Source organism: Vulpes vulpes, chromosome 4 (assembly GCF_048418805.1).
Source record: "Vulpes vulpes isolate BD-2025 chromosome 4, VulVul3, whole genome shotgun sequence".
Classification (NCBI taxonomy): Eukaryota; Metazoa; Chordata; class Mammalia; order Carnivora; family Canidae; genus Vulpes; species Vulpes vulpes.
This window is the reverse complement of record NC_132783.1, coordinates 101,347,982-101,364,952: the sequence shown is the minus strand read 5'-3', so window position 1 is coordinate 101,364,952 and position 16,971 is coordinate 101,347,982. Positions and strand designations below refer to the sequence as shown.

Sequence of the window (16,971 nt, the reverse complement as noted above, 5' to 3'; positions counted from 1 at the left end):
CTGGGTGGCTCAGCGGTTTGGCGCCTGCCTTTGGCCCAAGGCACGATCCTGGAGTCCCGGGATCAAGTCCCGCGTTAGGCTCCTGGCATGGAGCCTGCTTCTCCCTCTGCCTGTGTCCCTGCCTCTCTCTCTCTCTCTCTCTCTCTCTCTCTATGTCTATCATGAATAAATAAATAAAACTTAAAAAAAAAAGATAAGGTTCTCACTAAAGTAATTCAGTTAAAAAGGGGTCATTAGGGTTTGCACTAATTTGACTGATATCCTCATAACAAAGGAAAATGTGAACAGAGACATGCACAGAAGGAAGACAATGTGAGACTCAGGGAGAAGATAACCATCTAGAATCCAGGGATTCCTGAGGCCACCAGAAGCTAGAAGAGGGGCTGGATCAGATCCTCCATCTCAGTCCTCAAAAGGAACCAACTATGCTGACTCCCTGATTTTGGATTTCTGGCCTCAGAAACTCTGAGACAGTAATATTTTTTGTTTAAGCCACCCACTGTGTGGTACTTTGTTACAGCAGCCCTAGCAAACTAATATACTGTCATTCCTTATCTTACAGATGAGAAAACTGAAGCCCAAAGAGGTAGAGTGATTCACCCAAGATTACATGGGCAGTTAATTCTGAGGCAGGACCAGAACCAGGTACTTCCTGTCCCTAATAAAATTATTTGTATTATAAAGGGCTATTAGTAAAAAGAAGGAGGTGGCTTCAGATACTAAGACTTTAGCTGCTGCTTCTAGTAGAGATCTGCCATCCAAGATTCCAGGACACAACAGACACCAAGGCAGTGGCCAGACTGTCCAGATGGTACTCCTGGTCTGGAGCCATACTTACAGGGTCAAAATCAACCTCTGAGTAAAGTAGGAAAGAGGCTCCGATTACTCCTCTCTTGTACCTCTAAATGTCTGAGCTTTGCTAATGGACAAGCATTTAGGCATTCTTATCACTTACAGACTTCGGGATGAGTAAAGGTGTTCAATATTTAGCAAGGAAATCTGATATTCCTTGCTCCCCTGTTGTGCCAATACCCATCTCAAATTTTGCAACTTGTCTGTTCAGCTGTGGGTGTACAGCAGGGGCTCTGACCCTGTCTGACTCCCTCCCTTTTCCCCTCCACTCCATAAAGCAACAAGATAAATAACTTTCGTTCTGATTGCTCTTTTAATGCACAGGCTGGAGAAGAAATTATAATCTCTGTGGAAGAGTAGCATGGTTAGTCAAGCTGACATTGCTGTCATCCTAGAAGCTAGGCATGTTGATTTATTCATGTAGAGCCTTCTGTTTTCCTTGTCACTGGAACTGACTTCTTCCACCAGACTAGCCCAGCCAGGAGCATAGAGACACAGAATAAGATACCTGTGAAAACCTGGGTACACTAATGAAGGGTTTTCTGCTGCAGAATGGTAAATTCCTGTCACCTAGTGCATAGGGATGTGATGTCAGGGCAACAAAACATTTTCACAAGGCCAAGAGCTAAAAATGAAAATGATGTTCAAGAATCATGTGTTACTTACAAGACTCGGAGGTTCTTGAGTCCAGCGAAGTCCATCTTGGTAATCCTGGTAATATTATTTCTGTCCAGGTCACTGTAATAGAGAGCAAATTTGGGTCAGATTTTTGGAGGTTACACTTATGGTCTATTCAACCCAGACTGGCTTGAAGGAATGTTGCTTGTCAAGCAGAAGGTAATTCCAATGATTAATGTCATCCCTTGAGCATGCCCAACCAACCTTAAGGAGACTGTATGGAATAAGCTGTTCATTATGTATATAGTAGAGCCCTGCTATATTTAGCTGCCTGGCTTCTGTTGCCCCACTCTGAGTAACAACTTTTTCTTTGGAGTCCCCTCCCCGAACTCTCAGATCATGTCACATAAGTGAGGCCAACCTCTCTTCCCAGGTCCAGACTAGGCTAGGCTTATAAGCATCTTCCCTCTGACCATAGTACTTGTTTCAGGAATGTATACGTGACTCAAATTCCCAACAGCTCTTTCCCCACCGGGTTTCCAAGCTGTTTAACATTGCCAGAAACCATCTTGTCACCATCGAGAGTTTTCCAGAGTCAAGAGATAAGGAGAAAGTGATTCCTGATGCTATCCTATGAGTATGTGGATCTACCCAGGCCTGAAGCCAGATACTTCTGTATTTTGAAATTATATGAGCCAATTTATCCCATATCCCCTATATTTTGTCTTAAAAGTATGAGTTGAATTTTCTATCACTTGAAACCAAGAGAATCTTGAGTGACTTTGTTATCTACCTAAGTATATATTTTCCAACTAGTTTGCAACTCCCTGTCCATTAGCAAAGTTTAACTTTCATAGCCCAATATAAAGAGTATGCACCTGACATAGAGTAGGGGGAATTTTGTTAATATTATACATTAGGTAAAGACAGTTACATGGATTGCTCCTGCCACAACTATTGGGTTTATAGTCCTAAAAATGGTCCCAAAGAGAAGAATTTGCTATGGAAGAACTTAAAGCATTATGGGGGTATTTGTGTTGGGGAGAAGGGACATCATGGGTATTAGAAAACTAGAGTTAGAGAAAACCAGAATCAAGAATGAACCTATGAACAACTGTATACATATTCTGTGTTCATTAAAATTATCTAAGAAGACTAGATTCAAAAAAAGGGACCATGAACAATGTTATAATTCTTAATAATGGATGTTGATTGATTAATTCCTATCTACCATGCCTTCTTGAGAATCTGTTCAAGGTTCTAGCCATGCTGGAGTTTCAACAAATTACTTGTAAACTGGCTTTGCTTTTCTCCTGAACATTCAGGAACTCAGGAGGTCATTTTCCCCATGACAGATCCTCATCCACACAGTCACTATTTCTTAGGTTTTCTTAGCCAAATCCTAAAGTTGACATCCTGCAGTCATGTCTCAGATGGACCTGTGAAATCCACAGCTGCATACAAGGAACAGGGAAACAATCTTCAGATTCGAGCACTTTGTATGAGAAGGGATTATTCTCCTGATACTGAAAATAATATCAAAATAAAAATCAAGTGAGTTCTTGGGTAGCCTCACCTGGTAACCACTTTCCTTCCTCATTCAGTTTTCCACTACCTACAATAGCAATCAGGTTGTTTCTTAACTAGCCTGTGATGGAGACAGGCAGTGTGTAGACTTCTCAGACTAAGCTGAGTGCCAGTAAAGGAAGAGCAACAATTACACAGGGAAATAAAGAAAGGTTGCCTGTGTGAGGATCAGACAGATAGGCATATGTGCATGCTCATACTCACCATGAGTATTCTTCTCACCTCCTGTCTCAATTGGGATTGATGTTTGGGGACACTGAAAACTGCAGATATGACAATGCAACTAAACGTTTAATTACCAGGACACAGCCTGGTATCTCAGCAGCCTGTGCTGGTGGCTGTGGCACCAACATTCTCAATTAATATTATTATATAAAGGGGCACAAAGTGTGCTGCTGAAAAGCTGAGGACTTGGACGGCAGGGGGTGGTGGTGGTGGTGGTGTTGGATGGGTTGGAGGGATGCCCCAGGCACACAGTCTGTGTTTGGGAAGCAGAGCTTTAGAGGCAAGCAGCCCTGAGTTTGGATTCCTCCTCTGCCACCTACTGAGTGACCTATGGGGCAGTTCACTTCATCTCTGAGGCTCAGCTTCTCTATCCACAAAATGTTGGTAATCACCTCAACCTCAAGGATTTTTATGAAAGTCAAATGAGATGACACACAGTGTTTACCTGGCACTTGTTAAAGACTTAATCGTGGCAGCTATTGTTACTATAATTAGTTGAACTACATCCTTCTTACCTGCACCCCCCCCACACTTCCACTCTGAAATTTCAGTGCATTAAGAGCAGCTGCCTATACCACCCCAAATTCTGCACCTACAGATGAATCCTGGGATCCCAAACAACTATCTTCTTGTAGATGAAAGAGGGGTGCATTTTGCAACTAATAAGTAGTAAGATGCTGCCAAAAGTAGCCCCCTCACACTGCTCTTCCCTTTCACATTTCTATGACACCTATTTCCTTATCGTCCTCTGCCCAGCCAGCACACACACTGCCCAACTGCCAGGGAGGAGGTCAGAGAACATGTTCCTGGGTTTTGAGGTAAGACAAGTCAGAGTTCAAGTCTCTTCTCCACTCCCTATTCCCAGCTGTGTGGGTTTCAGTATTTTACTTAAATTCTCTGAGCCTTGATGCTTTATGTAAGCCTCTCCTACTTGTAATCTTGGAATGGTAAGAAGCACAAAACCCTGATTACAAGCATGCTTGGCTGAAAATGGGAATTAATTAAATGGACACTGAGAGGAGGCTACACTACCTTATGTGCTCATCACTCCCCCAACCCCCCTTGTCTCAGTCCAAGCTGCTCTGAAACTTCAGCCTGATTTCTCAGCCATCAGCTTTGGCCCTTAAGGGAATCAGTATATCTTAGCCTATCACGAGTTTTGAGCCATCTGCAAGCATGATCACTAGATGGGAAGCCCCTGCCGTGGGGTAAGGAAGTGGGATGGTATCAAAACATGTCTGCAAGTTGTTTCTTTGACAAGCCTGCCATTGAGAGCTAGAGTCTATGTCCCTTTCCCTTGAAAGTGAGGAGACCTCACTTTGCTTAGAAAAGCCTAGGGCAGGAATGATGTTGTGGAATTTCTGAGGCTGGATTAGAAGAGGCAGTAGTAAGTGACTGGCTCTCTCTAGGAGCATTTGCATGGGAGCACTGAGGTGCCATGCTGGAAGACCAGAAGGCTAGAGACGCCACTGGAAAGACTTTGTAAGAAGATCAGAAAGAGACAGAGAGAGACAGAGAGGTGCCAGATGTTTGAGGTGCTGGATGCTTGAGAGGTCCCTGCGTGTTTGATACTTTCCAGCCTAGAGGCATGTAAGTGCAAACACCTTTGAGATTCAAGCTTCAAACTGTTGGGCATTTACCCCAAAGATACAGATGCAATGAAACGCCGGAACACCTGCACCCCAATGTTTATAGCAGCAATGTCCACAATAGCCAAACTGTGGAAGGACCCTCAGTGTCCATCGAAAGATGAATGGATAAAGAAGATGTGGTTTATGTATACAACAGAATATTACTCAGCCATTAGAAAGGACATACCCACCATTTGCTTCCACGTGGATGGAACTGGAGGTATTATGCTGAGTGAAATAAGTCAATCGGAGAAGGACAAACATTATATGTTCTCATTCATTTGGGGAATATAAATAATAGTGAAAGGGAATATAAGGGAAGGGAGAAGAAGTGTGTGGGAAATATCAGAAAGGGAGACAGAACATAAAGACTCCTAACTCTGGGAAACGAACTAGGGATGGTGGAAGGTGAGGAGGGTGGGGGGTGGGGGTGAATGGGTGACGAGCACTGAGGGGGGCACTTGACGGGATGAGCACTGGGTGTTATTCTGTATGTTGGTAAATTGAACACCAATAAAAAATAAATTTATAAAAAAAGAGAGAGAGAGATTCAAGCTTCAACTACCATCTGGCTATGACTTACGAGAAACTAAGCCATTTCACCCAGCTGAACTACTCCTGAATTCCTGCCCACAGAAACTGTGAGGGGGAATACTAAAATAAGCGCTGTGTCTTAAGCCATTAAGTTTCAGAGTGATTTGTTTGGCAACAAAAGAGAGAGATGGAAGAGAAAGGAAGAGAAAGACACCTTTTGAATGTTTAACATTAACAATGGAACTCCCTTCAAATGACTCTCAATGGCATGTCTTTTCTACACTTGCCTGTTACCCTTGAGATATTCAGTCTTGTCATCATGGTCAAAGATGTCTCATGGGAGCCAAAAACAGTGAGAACTGGCCCTTCTCTTAGGTTCTCAAGGGTAAAGATTGCATAATTAGGGTTGTCCATCTCTCCAAGTGAGCCTTAGGCTACCATGAGAATTACCCTGGTGTTATATTAATAATCGTAATAGTGGGTACCATTCATTGAACACTGTGGCAGAGACCAGCAAGTTGTCCACCAAACCATTTACCCTTTGTCTGGTATACACAGATAGCATACATTACTCAGCTACTCTAGCTGGGAAGTGCAACCATGTGAGTTCTCATTATTACATGGGCAGAGGCAATATCTGCTGCCTTCAGGCGTGACACATAACACTTCCTGCCCAATCCTCCATGCTACTTCTCTTTCCTCATCCTGGGCTGAATTCAGTAAATCCAGTGGAGGACTCCATGAATGGCAGACAGAAAGAGCCTGAGTCCCTGAAAGACTACATGGAATAGAGACCTTCCCTCCCGCATCTCTCCATTTACCTATATAAAACTCAGACACATTCAAGAAATCATTCTTAAGCCACTGAAATGGTCAGCCTATTTGTTATAGAAGTCTACACTGACAATGCATTTTGAGTCAGGAGCTTTTCATCTTTTTTTTTTTTTTTCTTTTTCTTTGCAATGGTTCTGAAAGGTAGGTGTTATTATCTTTCTTAAACAGATAAAAATACTGAAGATAAGCCTTACTAAGAGCTGATGCTTGCTGGGCCCAAACTATGCACCAGGCATTGTGCTAAAAACTGTATGTTTATTTTCTCTTATCCAGACATCAATCATATGAGGTAGGTACTATTATTATCCCATTTTCCCCATAAGGAACCTGAAGCATCATTTCCCTCACCCCAGTCCAGCTTAGATTTTACCAATAAAGCAACTTGCCATGAAATCACACAACCAGTAAGTGGCAAAGGCTAGGATGTAAACTTGGGCTCTCTGAATGCAAAGGACATGTTTTTTATTACATCATATTCCCCATCTACAGCTAGAGTCTAAGCATCTTCTACTGTATCAGGTTAATTGCTGAAAGAAAAATGAATGAATAAATGAATAAATAAATAGAACAGAACAGTATAGAATAGAATTTCCCATCCCATCCCACCCTCCTGCTGGCTTCACTGCTTCCCACTCCAGCCAAAATGGCCCATTTCCTTTTCTGTCTCCCAGTGAGGTCTGGGCCAGTGGGAGTGCTGAGACCCTCTGTAAGCCAGAGAGGAAGGGGTGCTTTTCTGTTTTTGCCCATGTCTGGTTTCTGCCATGTTGCTCATCATCTACCATACTGTCTCCATAAACAGGCATCACCATGGTAATCTCTTGCATTATTTTTCCTCATTCCAATCAGTGAATCAGAAACCAATGCTGTGAGTTACAGCTTTGTGGTATTTTCACATCTGTTTGACACCTTGGGTGGGGTGGGGGAGGATGAAGAATTCAAAACAACATTGGAAAAAATGAAAGAAAAATGTCCTGCGGCAGGCCACTGTCCCTAACTTGGCACATGTATATTCACATCCTTCTTTTGATTCATTCTGTGGCATTCCAGCAAAATGTTCTTTTTGCTGTGGCACATCTGGGAAGAGGGAGCAGTAAAAACAGTGCAGTGTGGATAAAATGGTTTCAATACCAAATCCAGAAGATACAGATTTGAGTCCCCTCTTCCTTCTTAGCTGGGTGACTTTGGGAATGTCACTTAAACTTATTTAACCCTAGTTGTTCATATTGTTGTTGAGACTTCCATAAAATATGACCAAGAACACCAGCTCTATAGGATTATCATGAGGCTCAAGAGAGAAACTGTGAAGAAATATTTCCTAAACAGCATTTGAGTGGCACCTGGGTGGCTCAATCTGTTAAGCATCTGCCTTTGGCTAAGGTTGTGATCCTGGGGTCCTGGGATCGAGTCCTGTATCAGGCTCCCTGCTCCTTGGGGGAGCCTGCTTCTCCCTCTGCCTCTCTTTCTCTCTCTGTCTCTCATGAATAAATAAATAAAATCTTAAAAGAAAAACAGCATTCAGAGTAGTTAATTTTTCACGCACAGCCAACAACTTGTGGGGAGAGGATACAGAGGTGGTAGTTAGGGTTGGTGTTAAAAAAGGATGTTTTTCTATGATGGTGCAACTTACAGAGTTAGAGAATACATAATCAGTTCAGATCAGACTCTAAGACCACCTGCCCCCACATAGCAAGTGTATACGGAGTGATGCTCTGGATTTCAGGAAAGAAGATAACATTTCAGTATAAGGTGAATTTGGAAGGGCTGCCTTACAATGAAGTAATTCTCTATCACAGGGGGTATATAAGCAGAGATTAGTAATTAATCTCTGGACATGATGTACTTGTGATGGGTAGGAAGCTGGTTGACATGACCTATAAAGTCCTGATAATTTTAAGATCTATACTTCTTGTATTTTGGGAGTCCAGATCCAATGGGCTTAAAAACTTGGTCCTTGCCCTCAGCTTGGAGTCTAGTTGAAGAGATGGACTGAGACTTACGACCTATTTACAGAACAATGTAAGAATATATAAAGTCAGATGTTAAGAGAAGTGGTCTAGATTCCATGGAGAGTGAGCAATCAGAGATTTGAGATAGATGTGAGAACAGGAGCTCAGAAGACCTGGAGCAGATGGGAAGGAAGTACATTATTATGGGGTGGTAGCAGTAGGGGCCATGATGGGAATCACAGAGAAGTGAAGAGTCTGAGAACAGCAAGCTTCTGAACAAGGATGGCATGATACGTTCATGTTAAGGTCTCAAAGCCTAATTAGGAATTCTGCTTAGAAGAGTGGTAAGTGGGGCCAGGATTAAGAGGTCTTGTGATCTTGTGGTCTCCTTGTTTACCACCACCAAAGGAGAAGTTCCAACCAAATCAGAAAAACTTAGTGAAGAAGCTTTGGTCTCTGTTTCAGTTATTTGTTTTCTATCCTGGGAAGGCTAACCTGAATGAGCCACATCACAGGGCTGGCTGCTGTGCCCTTCTGTTTCACTTTGGTTGGACAGGAGATAAGGGAAGGGAACAGAGTGAAGAGAGTGTATTTATTCTCCTGGTTCCCCCCCTGAGAGGTCATCCAGGTTAATATCTCCATCAAAGGTCATAGCTCCTCTTCATGGCTGACTATGTCCTGGTTCTAGAACACTTTGACTCCTTTAATCTCTTCTGCTTTAGGGGTAGTAACAGCTCTATTGTTTCTAGTCCTGGCTCCCTGAACCACACCCAACTACTGAAATAGTCCCTTTGTAAACCCACCCTCTTTAAATAATTCTAATTTGAGTTTTTCCATGTATTTTCATTTTCTGACTAATGCATCCCTCATTCATTCAATAAATTTTCTTTCTTTTTTTAATAAATTTTTTAACCTCTAAGTTTTAGGTACTGTTCTAAATGCTGGGATACAGGTGTAAATAAGACTGGTGTGGTCTCTGGCATCAAGCAACTCACACTATAGTGGGGGTAAGAAATAAATAAATGGTCAACTCCCACAGATGTGCTAAATAGTCTACACAAAGTATTGATGAACTTTTTTCTGTAAAGATCCAGATAGTAAATAATTTAAGTTTTGCCAGCCATATATATATATTTTTTTTTATTATTATTATTTTAATCACAACTATTCAGCTCGGCTCTATCACATGAAAGCAGCCATAGACAATACACAAACTAACGGGTATGGCTGTGCTCCAATAAAACTTTATTTACAAAACAGACTAAAGGCCAGATTTTGTCTGAGAGCTATAGTTTACAGACCCCTGTTCTATACTGTGCCAGAGGTATAAACAAAAGCTTATGGTAGAGAGTAATCACATTTAAAGGGTGAGGAGAAGTTTCTAGGAAAAGGTAGTGTTTTAATTGAGACTTCAAGAACGAGTTGGCCATAGTTAGGTTGGTTGGCATGGGAATAAGTGAGAGAGAGGTAAAGGATTTGAGGTAAAAGAAACAGCATGTATAAAAGCCCAGAGACATTGCTTTAGGACAACTGCAAGCAGATGTGTTTGCTATTAAAGCACATTACAGGGGAAAGCAGGACATTCCTTCTTTCCATCTTTCCTTCCTTCCCTCCTTCATCCCTTCATTCCTCCCTCTCTCCCTTACTCTCTTTATCCTTCCTTTATTCCTTTTTTTTCTTCCTTTATTCCTAAAATAGGCCTTTATTACACACTTACTCTGGACGTGGTACTATGCTTATGGCTATGGATAGCATATTGAACAACAAAAAAACCTGTTCCTTTCAGGGAACTTTTATTTTTTGGTGATTGGGGCAGGCAGACTCTAGGGTGGCTTACATGATCCTGTCTGCTGGTATGAGCACCCTTGCATTATCCCTTCTGCTTGAGCAAAGCAGAACCTACTGACCATTGCTTCTCATCAATATAATATGGCAAAGGTGACAAGATGGCATTTCTGTGATTATATCATATACAACTATAATGCCCATCCTGCTAGGAGACTCTTTCCCTTGTAATCTGTAATGACCCAAAGGGGCCATATTAGGGAGGCCCACATGGCAAGGAACTGTGGGCAGCCCCCACAACCAATGAGGAACTGAGGACAACCACCAAGAGCCTGAAGTCTTCAATCTAACAGACCGCAATTCTGCCAACAACCTCAAGAGCTTTGGTATGGATCCATCCCAGTTGAGCTTTCATATAAGACCACATTCCCCAACTAACAGCTTTGTGAGACCTTGAAGCAAAGGCCACTAGCTAACTGTAAAGTAATAAATAAAGAAGTTGTTTTAAGTCAAGTTTATGGTAAGACTGTTACACATCAATACAAAACTAACATAGGGGGACAGAGGCAACCACAAATTAACAACATAACTAAAGATTATAAAGAAATAATTAGAAAATCATTTCAGGGTGAGGTGAAGGGAATAGAAGTGGGCATGAGAGGAAGTAGGGGCACTAGCTAGGGTGGTCAGGTGGGGCCTCTCTTAGGGAGAGATCTTTGGTCTGAGACTTAAAGGGGAAGAAGGAACAGACAAGGTGAAAGGTTGAAGGGAAACATTTTCAAGCACAGGAACAGAATCACAAAGGCCCTGAGGAGAGAAAGCATTTGGAGAAAGCATTTGTCTAAGCAACAGAAAAGGTCAGGTGATTGGAGCAGAATAACATCAAATCGGGTCACAGAGGTAGGTGACACCCAGACTATGGAGCACCCATGGAGCAGCCTTCATGCCTTCAGCACTCAGAACCACAGAAGTGATCAAGCAGGGAAGAAACTGGTTTAACAGCCCTCAACCTCTTTCCCCTGACATCAAACCTGCCCCCTACAACCAGATTCATTTCCCCCATATGCCAATGTCATTCACAGTGCAACAGCACTGCAACCAGGTGGGTCTCATGGCTGTTCTTAGCCTGTCTTATTTACTTCTTTCTTCTTTCAGTCCAAAGACCTCTACTGAGGACTTTCCAGATTTGGGATTCTTCAAGAACACTTATGTTCCTGCTACTTGCTGGCCTCTCAAGCCCTCAACTTCCTTTCTCCATCCAAATCCTACCACTATGTTATTATGGGTGTCCCTCTAAAAGATATGTTGAAGTCCTAACTACAGTTTCTGTAAAAGTGACCTTACCTCGAAATAGGGTCTTTGCAAATGGAATTATTTTCAAATGAGGCCATTAGGGCGGCCCTAACCCAGTATGACTAGAGTTCTCATAAGACAATGAGACAGAGACACAAGGAGAATGCCAAGGGACACCAGAAGCAGATACTGGAGTAACGCAGCTGCAAGTCAGTGAATACCAAGGATCACCAGCCACCACAAGCTAGGGAGAGGCAAGGAAGGATCCCTCTGCTACCGATACCAGAATGCACATGGCCATACTGACTCCTTGATTTTGGACTTCTAGCTCCAAGAAGTGTGACAGAATGCATCTCTGCACCCAGTTTGTGGTACTTTGTTTCGGCTGCCTCATGAAACATTCAGCCTCCCTTCAGGCTTTGTGAAGCCCCCTCCCCCATACCCTGTACCAAACCTCCTCTCTGCAGCTTTCCCAGCTTCTCCATCCTGAACTGATCTCTCCCTTGTCTGAACTTCTGAACTTCTGCACCGTTTAGCCTCTGCACAATCCATTTTGGCCTTTCATCACATTTCCCTCCACCTCGTGTATGCTGCCTGTTTCCTGTGTGTTTGCCTCGTCTCCCAAAGGAGCGTGAAGCTCCGTGGGAGCCAAAACCACAGATCATACTCCCCTCACTTCCTCCCAGACACCTTGGATGAAGTGAGGTCCCTCGGAGACACTCAGAGAAATGTACACTAGTGTTCTTTGGATACTGGGGTGAAGAGTTTTGTTTTTTCTTAAATATTTTACATTTTGCTTCTTAGGACTATCAATGTTTTCCACAGTAAATATGTATTACTCATGTGCTCTCCCTTCTTCCCCACCCTCCAAACAGAATATTGAAAGAAATGGCCCAGTTGAAATAGGACTCTTCTCATGGCTAAAGTGACCAGCAGAGCTAAAGTCATTTAAGACCTGGAAATCTGGCAAAAAGAAGACGTTCTTTGATGAGCCCAAGGGCACCTCTTAGAAGCTGCTCAGATGACTCTACCTATATGGGTGTCTTCCTTTCTTTGCTTTCTCTCCCCAGCCATCCATTAATCTTCCCAGATGGAGGAGAAAAAGCAGTATGTGTTCAAGAATCATTAAATCACCAGCCTACTAGGTCATCACACGCAGCCACATTCACTGTGGATCCCCCTCATAGTGCTTCCATCTCATGTCTTACTGAACAACAGAGACATTACTGAATCATTCTCTGATTTTTTCACTTCATCCTCATCAGTTACATAACCACATACAAGTTTAAAAACATACATGCATGCGGGAGAGAAATGACTGAGTTTGATTTTAAAAACTGGCTTCACACTACTTCAGTTGTTTGGGAACTAAGCCTCCCTGGGCTAAATTTCTGGCTTGGCAACACTCTCGCATATATAATTTTACACCTGCAAAAGTTTGCAGCCAGTACTTTGCAGACAGCTACCTGCAGGGAGGAGAAAAGCCAGACAGAGGGCAACCTGGATGGTTGGATGTGGGGGTGGTGAAGGCTCTGCAAGGAGGAGGGGTGAGCGTGGATCTCCACTCTTCCTCTCCCTGCAGCAGGAGGGCTCCCTGCTGGCCCATCTCACTCTGTTCAGTTTCATGCTCTAGCATGAAGGGCATACAGGGGACATATCTAGTTCTTTGCTGGAGGCTTTAAAGTAGAATTTGCAAACTGGTAGCCCATGGGCCAATTCTGGCCTGCAGACATATTTAGTCTGGTCTGCAGTATGACTTTAGCATTTATAAATTAATTGCCAATTTGGAAGCATTTCTCATATAAATCTGGAATTCTAGATTGTCTCTAAAAAATCAGATGATGTGACCCCCTGGGCTTTCATGGCCACTAGAAACTGGAGCTAAGAGGCAACTGCCCATTTTGGATTAGGAATGGATTTTGTTATTCATCAGTCCCATTCGTCTGCTTCCCTCACTTATGCCACCTGCTTGGCACTTAACAGGCATTGGAGTTTGAGCTCTCTGCTCTAGAGCATAGTGCTTAAGAAAGCACATGCTAGAATCAGGAAACCTGGGCTCAAATTTTACCAGACAGTGGTAATGGTTTTAGGCAGATTCCTTAACTCCTCTCTAAGCTTCTGTTTTCTCATCTGTAAAATGGCTATAATAACAGTACCTACTTCCTAGGATGTTGTGAGGGTTAAATGAGATGATAAAGTGATTTAGCACAGGGTTGGTCATGTAGTAAATACTCAATAGGTAATCATTACCATTAATTTGTTGATTACTATTCATACAAAATGTGAGCACAGAAAGATGCAGAATAGGTTAGTTGGGACCTCAGTGCTTTACTAACCTTGAAGGGGCATGGAGTCTAATCCACAGCTCTTTCCCCTATATCCTCCTCGTCCACTCAAGCACATCCTTCAATAAGTGCCCACAGAAAGATCTCTCCCTTCATGATACCCCCCAGAATATCCCAGCCCTGAGCTTCAGAAAACAAAAAAACAACAACTAAATCATTCCCAAATTCTTCCTATGATGGCTTAAGGCAACTTATTTCTGAGCAATAACCTCCCAGTAACGACCACCATCCCAAAAGGGTTAGTCTATATGTCCACTTTACCACATCCAGAAATCTCAAACCCTTCCAAATTCTTCCCAAAAGGCCTACTCTTAAATCTCTTCTCTACCCTCTATATGAGAGCATTTGAAAAAAAAATGGTTCCACAAATATCTGGGAATTAGGAGACCTAAATCTCAAAAGAGATTTGGGTCAGCCTGTGAAATGTGTCAGGAAATGTCAGGTACATGATATGGCAGGAACAATGCTACTATGGGTTCACCAAACCATTTCATTTTTCTCTTAGGTAAACAGAAAGATTAAATTTCCTGGCACCCCTTATACCTAGGTGCAACCATATGACTGATCTTTGATTAAAGAAATGTAGATGGAAATGATATAAGCCATTTCCAGGTAAAGCCATAAAACATCTTTCACATTATACTCTCTTCCTTTGTCTTCCTCAACATGTGTAGGCCAGCTGTCAAAAATGGTGGTGTCTTACAATGGAAGGAACCTGGGTTCCTGAGTGAGCCTATGCAGCATAGCCTACTACCCAGACCAACTGCACTGGACTCTGGTATAAGGAAGTAATACAATTTTATTGTTTGGCCACTGCTACATCTGGATTTATTTGTTTTTGCAGCATAGCCTTAACTGTGCTGACTCCATGCACATGGTAGTTTTAGAGTGGGAAAGCCTAGAAGCTAAGCATCTGTGATTTTTCTCTGTGCTCTGTTCTAACCCATAGTATGATCTTGGGAAAGCTACCCACCCCCAATATTTGAAAGGAGGAAAATAAACTTATTCCCCCAGAGTCAGGATCTCACTTACCCTGAATTTCCACCCATGAAAATTCTCAAAGGCTTTGAACTCCATTAACACACTACCTTAAATTATGTTTTTAAGAAGGTCACCTAAGTTCTAGTCAACAGAGGCAGAAAAGCTGCAGCCAGCCCACATTACAGTCTAAATAAATATCTGTAGAGTGAGTAATTATTATGCAAGAGCCAATGTGTGTTGAGTGTTTACCATGTGCCAAGCACTATTCTAAGTATTTCATATTCAGTGCCTCTTGTAATCCTTACAACCAGCCTGCAAGGTTGACGCTTTTATTATTAGTCCCACTTTATGAATGAACAAATGGTGGAACAGGGAGATTAGGACCCTTATCTATGATCACAATCTCATAAGTACACCAAGGGCATTTATATCTATACTGCCAGATGTCAGTGCCCAAGAACTTAGCAATCAATTTGCAAGAAATAAATACAGAGTTCTGAAGGGTGAAAGGCAAATTGAAATGATCTGATTAGAGAATTTCCTTAACATACACAAAGTTTTAGCTAAACCAATAAACAATATCTTGGGAGTTGTGGCCATATCTTATTTACATTTGAATTCACAGGGTCCAACACAATCTCTGGCACATAAAAAGCACAAATAAACATTTGTTGAATGACTGAATGATCTGGACCTAGTTCTTTATCAATACTTTTAACTGAGTTACATTTGCTTTTCATTGACCATGACTTGAAATCCAAAGTCAGTGTTAATATTTCATTCACACCAATAAATCTGAGCACCAGTTAGAACTAGAGTGAACATATAATTTCACACCCACACTTGAATGTTTCTGTGAGTCAAAGAGGATGCCATTAATGATTATATCAGGAAAAAAGGCAGCAGTTGAGACAGTTCTGAGCAAATTAGCACAAATGGTCATCCTAGCCAGAGCCACAATAAGCTACAACAGAGGTGAGCGACAGAGTATTCATAAGGGGACCTGTCTACAATGTCTTCATTCTTAAGGAATGCCCCTTCTTGTCCACTTCAAAGTCTATACTGTTTGCAGGACATGTTGTGGTTAAGTGTCACTCTCTGAATGGTGCACATCTCCTAACCCGACAGCCATAGAGCACACACACTATTAACTTTTAATATAGGTGCAGTATTCACATTATGAAAACAGGAAGGAGCAGCCCAAGGAATGCAATGATTGCTGCAGGAATATAAACATGGATCACACTGGAACAGACTACATACTTTGTATAAACACTAATAAAGTGAGTTCAGGCTGAGCTGTGACTTTAAAGGAAATTCTTCCCCATAAACATGTCCTGCCATGCCCTAATAACTCTTTAATTTGATGCACATTTGGGAAGGATGATGCGAAGTAATCACAGAATAATGTTAAGGTCTGTTGCGAAGGAGGAGGGGGTGGAATGTGATGCAACTTGGAGCTAACACCATCCACCAGAGAGTTGGCTCCATTGCTCATTTCACACATGGAGGGAATTTGCTGAGTGACATGCAGGAAATCAGAGACAGGTCTTTGCAGGTTCAGCATAAAAAGATTATGGATGTCATCTAATGGTACCATAGAAGACTTGGCCAGTCCATTTCTGGCCTGCTTTCTCTTGCTAAAGATAGTAAAAGTGGCTTCTACTCGGATGTAGGCTCTCTACTTCCTAGAGCAAGGGTCTTCAAATCTCAACTAGACTATAAGCTTCTTGAGCAGGGAACAATTCTTACATATCTGGACATGACCTGTGGGGCTGACATGACCCTATACCCCTGCAAGGAAGCAGAATGGCACAGAATTGATAACAACCAGACCAGGAGCTGCAGCCTCCGGCCTCACAACACAGTTCCATAAATAATTGTATGGTTGGGGCAAGCCACTTTGCTCATCTGCATTAAGGGTTAATAGCACCTACTGAACCTCAGTGTGCTTTGGAGATGATAAAATATTCAAGAGAAGGGTTTTATAAATTAAAAGAGAGTTGTATAAATGTAGGAAATTATAACTGCTGGGAAGCATAATACTAATACTAATAATTTGACATGTGTTGAGTTCTCACTAAGTGTCAGGCACCATTCATCTCCTTTCTGTGCTCATAACAATTCTAAGAGGTAGGTACTATTATTATCCCCATTTCACAGAAAACTGAGCTCCCTAGAGGTTAAGTAACTTTCCCCAGTTCATATATCTAAGTATTATCCACAACGTAATGATTCTGGAGGGCAGGCTGGATTGTCAGGGCTCCCTGCTTTCTGTTCCTCTATGTTCCAGGAAATTGAAGAAATTAAAGGAATGGAATGTGTCTACTTTATCGAGAA

General features: G+C 42.2%; 1 protein-coding gene across 1 annotated transcript in view; it reads right to left on the bottom strand.

Annotated features, from left to right (window-relative positions):
- Positions 1-16,971, bottom strand: part of SLIT3 (slit guidance ligand 3) — a 589,227-nt gene that overhangs the window by 542,102 nt on the left and 30,154 nt on the right. The window contains exon 2 of the mRNA XM_026009601.2: positions 1,519-1,590. Within this exon, the coding sequence (XP_025865386.2) occupies positions 1,519-1,590 (72 nt within the window). The remainder of the gene's footprint in view (positions 1-1,518; positions 1,591-16,971) is intronic.